A 6,320-nucleotide genomic window follows, 5' to 3' on the forward strand; every position below is an offset into this window, starting at 1 on the left:
TATATTTCGTAAATTTCTTGTTTTGTTCTGTATACAAATACCGGACATTATCTACAATTGACAATTATTACTATGAATAATGTAACAATTACAAAAAAATCAATAGCACTATTACATTTTTAAGTCACATTTCATTATAATTATAGACATAATGCACTACTGCATTATTTGTCAATTAAAGTCTATGAATACAATTAATTAAAGTATTCCATATGTCATATATGCTGAACCATTTAAGCCAATATCAATAGCAATTGCAAAATTTCATTAATTTGAATAGTTGAAATAAGTAGTTTAATAACTACTCCGTTTTAAAATGTATCATTACAGTTGCATGCAGTCACTAGCGATGAGATTTTTTTTTAATAGTAATTAATAAGAATGACTTAAAAGTACCAATATCAGTTTACCTACGTTTCTTTTTATTGCTACCTCGAGAACTAGCATTATTCTCGCGGGGTTGGCCGTTGGAGGGTCCACTTATTGGGGGAGGAACATTCGGAGTTACATTAGGCGATTGCACTACAGCGAAACCTGTCCTGTGTGCGACGTGATTATTAGGTACAGGAATAAATTGTACTGGAGCAGGACCAGATCTGTTATTCAACAAAGTAGATTCGGATTGAAGCTGTGGTTCATCTAAAGCTGCTCTGAGCCTTTGGCGCATGCGTCTTCGCGCATTACGGGATAGTACGCGTACGGTGGTGTCGGGCCCGTCATTTTGTAAAGTAGATGCTTCTTCTGGAGCCGTAGGTGCAAGTTCATCGGAAGGTAGGTTTGAACGGATTTGAGGTCTAGGTTGCGGGTCAGCCGTAGAGCGCACTAAAGCATTAGCATCGCGACCGAGCGTAGCAAAAGCACGAGACAGTCTCACGACGTCGTTCTGTAGGTCTTGGAGGAATGGTTCCAAATCATGAGCGGTGTGGGAATGCACAGAGTCTCTAGTGCTGCGATTGGCCACCCGTAGCACGGAGCGAGGCTGTGTCTGCTCCGCGATCTGATTGGGCGGTGAACATCGCACGGACAACTTGCAATTTATGACATCTGGCGCAGTTAATGCACGTGCATCGGACCCGCTCACAAGCAAACAATGCCCACGCTTTTTTAATGATCCTTCACATGATCTGACCGACCACACCTGTAAAGATCACCAAATAAATTTTATTCATTCCATTCTTTTTTTTTTCTCTTCCTAGCTATTCTAGTGACCTTGAGGGGTCATGCTAGATTCACCGAGCGAGGAGGTGAGCTCACGGGACTACTATTGTGCATTCTCTTTATTTTATAGGAAATATGTAGATGAATGCTAATAAGAATCTAATAAAACTACTATTATTGTAATTCAATGACAAATAAAATCACTTACATTGTCAATAAATATAGCTTCCCGGTCATTGCCAGATATGGTAACTGTGTAACTAAAACCATTTGCTACCCAAGGTGATGCAGCCATCGTCAACCAAGCATACAAAATATTATCTGAAACTATAATTAGTTATGTTAATAAAGTTAGGACAACATATCTAGGCAGCTTGAAAATATATGGACACAAAAAAATATGTAAAAAATATGTAAGTACAGTTTCATATTTTAATTTTATTGCTTTTAAATTGGAAAGGGTTTATTTTAATGTTATTATAACAATCACTTTCCCATTTTACACATATTTGTTACAAAAATTTTTGAGAAAACAATCATCTTTTTGTTATTAATTTATCTACAACCTATTTAATATTTCGTGACTACTAATTTTCATTCAAGAAGGGTTTAAGCCTTTTTTTTCTATAGATTAGTAGACAATCTGAAAAAGGGTGTGCCACTTGCGTGGAAACAAGCAGCAAAACTATAAATTTTCTTGATTACTGATAACTAGAGCATGATTTGCCCACTTTTCAAACTGGAACACATGATTACTTTGCGGCTCTATTAAACCGGATGATGGTACTCAACCGTACTACAAAATATACTGTCCTACTATATTTTGTCCTACTATACTAAGTATATAATACTATTTTTTTTTATTTATTGCTGAGATGACTTATTGCTTAGACTATATAATAGTCCTACTGTCCTACTATATAATAGGTTGGGGAAAAGTCTTTTCGCTTTATAGTATGTATGAACTAGTATTTTGATCAGAAACCCCAAAATTTATATAGCAATGGGGATAGCAAAAAGTTATCGAACAAAATGGTACCTACATACTTTAGTTAAATGTAAATAAAGTATATTAAAAAATGTTGTGAACTTTCTTTAAAAATACGAAGAAACTTTTTCTCCAACCTATTATTTTGATTGAAGATCATACATGCTAGTATAGTTTTAGAACACTGTCGCTTATTCTTTGGTGTATCTACGAGAGAGCTGAATGCTGCTAGATGTAAAAATCAACTTGCTTTAATAAGTTTACAATATCAAACACGCCTTCTAGTTTTTGTCTAAAAATTTATTCTATTTTGAACAGCATTTTCAATATACTTTACCAGTTTTTGTTCTATATCTTTATTAGTTTGAAATGATTGAAAAATTATTTTGTGCCATGCTTACAACTGTTACTAAAACTCGCTTGAACGTCATGCATTTGCCAGGTTATCTATCTATCTCTTAGGTTTATGGAGTTTCCTTTTAGATTTTTGCCAGGTTTAATTTTAAAATGATTGCATCATTATTTGACAGAAATAAACAAAAAAATATACTTACATATTTCAATGGTTAAGAAAAATATGCCCATGTTTGAAATTTTGATTGCAGTTACTAATTTCCCAAGAGTGGTGGAGATCTGCCATGCTTGAAGGTATTCACCGCCTTCTGCTCGACCCTGCAATTTAAGTATTAATTAGAGGAATTTTTATAATAATGGTTTGTCTGTGCGTCAATTAGTCTGAATACATGTATGTACTGTAAAAACAGAGTTAGAATTTACGTCTCAAGGACGAGTGGGTCTAAAGCATTAACCTAGTTGATGTCTATGGGCTTCAGCTGATAACACTTGATGGGTGGGCCAACCATTATACAATCTCGAGGCATTTACATTGTATTGACTATGAATTCCTACTTTAAAATAGGTCACAAGACAATTCAATAAGAAAAAAGAAAGAACCATTAGTTGGGTCTTACATACTATAAAAATTATTAAAAAAGATCATACAGTAGTGACTTGCCCAGTACAAAACTATGTATGATTGATGACATACTATTTTTGTTTTGTTTTAGTGCATTACTAATTTAGAAACTTTCATTTACATTTTCTTATTTTCTTTACTAATATAAGCGTTTTTTAACAATTTCCCAAAACCAATATCAATTATTCTTATCTACAAACCCACCGAGATCTCCTGATCTTTCTCAGTGGGTCATGATTCTGAATTACCGAAGCACTGCTCTTATTCTAGTTAGTGGTAGCCTCCCGGATTAAGCTGGTAAGCTCGCCTACCAAACAATGTGCAGTTGTAATAGCCCCATAGGCTACTAATGATTAGGTAGGGAAAAAACTTACCTCTAAAAGTTCTGGAGAATGAAAGTAGCGAAGGTGGTTAAGTAAACGAGCTGCTGGAAGTCTGATGGAATCCCCATTCTTGCAGCAGAGGCAACGAAAAAGTCCTTTACATGGGTTAGGGGCCACTACTGAATTTTGCTGTAGGTATCAAACATAAAATAAGTTTAATTTGTATATAAACAATAGAAAGTACAATTTCAAAAATTACCAAATGGGCCAAATGAAAGTTGTCAAAACTAGTTAAGTTACATTTCATTTCTCAGTATTTATGTCCATATATATTTTTTTTTTCATTCAAGTATCATCAACATAACCATTGAAAACTTCTTTACTACTGTAATTCTACATTGAATATATGATCAAAAGTTTTCAGCATTCCCATTTAAAAAATTTAAATGTATAAATTACATGAATTTGAATTGTGAAATATAAATATTGATTCCATTTTCAAATGGGCAGTTTTAGGCACTATGTATCTTAAGGGACTACAGCAGTGAGTGACTGCACTCACTGAAATGATAAAAAGAAGACAACTGCAAAGACTCCAATACCAACTTACATTATCGTTATTTTCATCTTCACCCAAATATTCTGCATTGTCAGATCCACTGTCTCTTGCTGGTGTACTACTACTATCTGAAGCTAATAATCCTCTTGTAACTTTTCCACCTAATTTCTAAAATATTTCACTCATTAGTAAGTATTTGTTATTTAAATACAACTGTAAATTCACCGCATTTATGAAAATAATTATTTTGTGAAGACTTACAAAAGCTCTTAGTTTTCGGACATTTGCAATGAGCTCTTCCATGGCATAGTTCCTGGTTCCAAAAAATAGTGCTCTACATACCGGGCAGACAGAAAGCCGAACTTTACATCTGCCACATACATTATGACCTTCATTGCATTGGAAAATATGACCTGTAGGGATTTCATAACATACTGGACACTGAAGTAAGTTATCCAAGTCTGGCAATTCATCAACCTAAAAACCACATTATAATTCATTTATTTTTTTAATGAAATCCGCAATCCTGATTGCGCAAATCCGCAAAGATGAGTATCTTCCAAAGCAATGATATAAAATATATCTTTGCTTTGGAAGCTACTCATCAACTTCTAAGCCAAAGCCTTGTCAAAGTTTATTCCTTTTATTGATAATAATCATCTTAAGCTTAGGAGTTCTAATAAAAATTATGCATTTCTATAATTAATAATTAAATTTAACTTAATAATTAATATTTTTAATTTTTAATTAATATAATTTCACAGGGCCTTTAAACGACGCAGCATGAATTCAACAACTGTCTGTATGCTAAGGCAATTAAAAAAACCTTGGAGGAAGACGTCAAAGATTTAATAACACCTTCCTGTTGAATCTTAACCTCTTCTTAACTGCCTTAATGTACAACGGATTTCGGAAATGGACTTTATAGCTATAAATAATAAGATACATTTATAGTAATTGAATGTATTTTAATAATTTTGGGATGTCGAACGAAACTTATTGACGTACAGATAACAAGTAGGTAGTTCCATTTTTTTTTTCTTAATTAGTATTTACGATATTACATCTAAAGATTTCCTGATCTGAAACATGTTCAGAATATTTCGAAATAAATAAGCACTGCAGCAATTTGAAAAAAAAAGGTCTCTACCTACCTTTTACTAAGAAATGAAAATTAGTGTACTGCTTTCAAAACCATGAACAAATAAGAATACACAGAACAATAAACAAATATGATGTTAAAAAACCATATTCAAATTTGGCTAATAAACAATCGGTCTACAAGTTTAATGGAAATTCTTGATTCAATTGTTGAACTCAAGATTAATTGTACAAACCTTATTTTCTACTATCTCCGACATTATGTAAAATAACGTCGGTTGATTGATGAAAAAATCAATCTAGCCACTATGTATACTTAGCAATATCCTTTAATGTTAAAGTTAAAAACAAAAAAACAGCTGGCACCTTTACAAATGGCGTGGTATTTTTAGTAATTGATTTTTATAATTTAGTTGGTGGTTGCCAGCCTAGTCGGTAACGGTTATGTCTATGACACAGAAAATACACCAAATCCTAATTAATGTCTATGGTTAACAGTTGAAACCCAGTTAAAGGGCACAAGTGCGGCAAAATAAAACAAAGCCGCTAGATACTACATCCATATCGAGTTCTTCTAAAAAGTTCACTGAAGTCTCAGTAGATAACCAAACATTTTACTGAACCCTTAGTATTTAAGATCAACACTGGCAGCGGTGGCATCGCAAGAAGCCAAATGCAATAATTAAAAAAATTCCTCACATATCCCGCTGGCCCACTCTTGGTGCTGTTGGACTCTACTAATACTAAGGCTTGTAGAAACTAAAACTCACGTTATCGTACTCGTTTCATTTGCTGAAGAGTTCGAGGTGATACTTAGCGTAGCATTAGCCCGCTAAGGTTGTTGCCGCATTTTCACAGTGGATAACGATTCCAATCCGGTGGTAGATGCACTAACGACGCAGCTTTTCTTTGGCTGTTGGGCTTTCTTCGGTAACACTCGGGCTATTAGCAAAGCCTCCTCTCTCGGCTGAGCCATCAAGTTCATCTATGCGGCCAAGGTTTCCGGGTCAACCACAATCCTTCGATGCAAGAAATCATTTACTACTTAAGGACTGTATATCATCAATAACTAGAGGCGGTTGCAGTTTGTTAAGAGTTCAATTGGAACTATAAATTTAAATTAAATAAAACAACAGTTAAGGCGTATGTTTCGTTTATCGCTCGTGATGTCCAAAAAACTATTCTACAAATCGCTCGGTGGAAGATCTTCCCTTG

The 6,320-nt window shown here is 34.1% G+C and overlaps 1 protein-coding gene across 2 annotated transcripts; it reads right to left on the reverse strand.

The window, feature by feature from the left end:
* On the reverse strand, positions 1 to 5,693 carry LOC114249393 (uncharacterized). 2 transcript variants are annotated; one of them, XM_089733267.1, is made up of 7 exons: positions 5,472 to 5,693; positions 4,266 to 4,481; positions 4,056 to 4,172; positions 3,497 to 3,634; positions 2,701 to 2,818; positions 1,367 to 1,485; positions 1 to 1,138 (listed from the first exon to the last, which is right to left on the reverse strand). In XM_089733267.1, exons 2-7 carry the CDS (start codon positions 4,305 to 4,307, stop codon positions 407 to 409), a joined length of 1,266 nt encoding a protein of 421 aa, XP_089589393.1. In that variant the 5' UTR covers positions 4,308 to 4,481; positions 5,472 to 5,693; the 3' UTR covers positions 1 to 406. The 2 variants fall into 2 exon arrangements, with proteins under 2 accessions (XP_089589393.1, XP_028038748.2); XM_028182947.2 differs by having other exon boundaries at positions 5,342 to 5,594.
* Positions 5,694 to 6,320: the final 627 nt, after the last annotated feature.

This window comes from Bombyx mandarina, chromosome 15 (genome assembly GCF_030267445.1).
Source record: "Bombyx mandarina strain Sakado chromosome 15, ASM3026744v2".
Classification (NCBI taxonomy): Eukaryota; Metazoa; Arthropoda; class Insecta; order Lepidoptera; family Bombycidae; genus Bombyx; species Bombyx mandarina.

What these genes read in the sequence shown, in the direction of transcription:
- LOC114249393 (XM_028182947.2), bottom strand. Translation starts at nt 5,365, where the DNA reads ATGTCGGAGATAGTAGAAAATAAG. An exon ending in AAGATGAAAATAACGATAAT is followed by an intron (nt 3,635 to 4,055) that starts GTAAGTTGGTAT and finishes TGATACCTACAG; the next exon opens with CAAAATTCAGTAGTGGCCCC. An exon ending in TTTCTTAACCATTGAAATAT is followed by an intron (nt 1,486 to 2,700) that starts GTAAGTATATTT and finishes AACTAATTATAG; the next exon opens with TTTCAGATAATATTTTGTAT.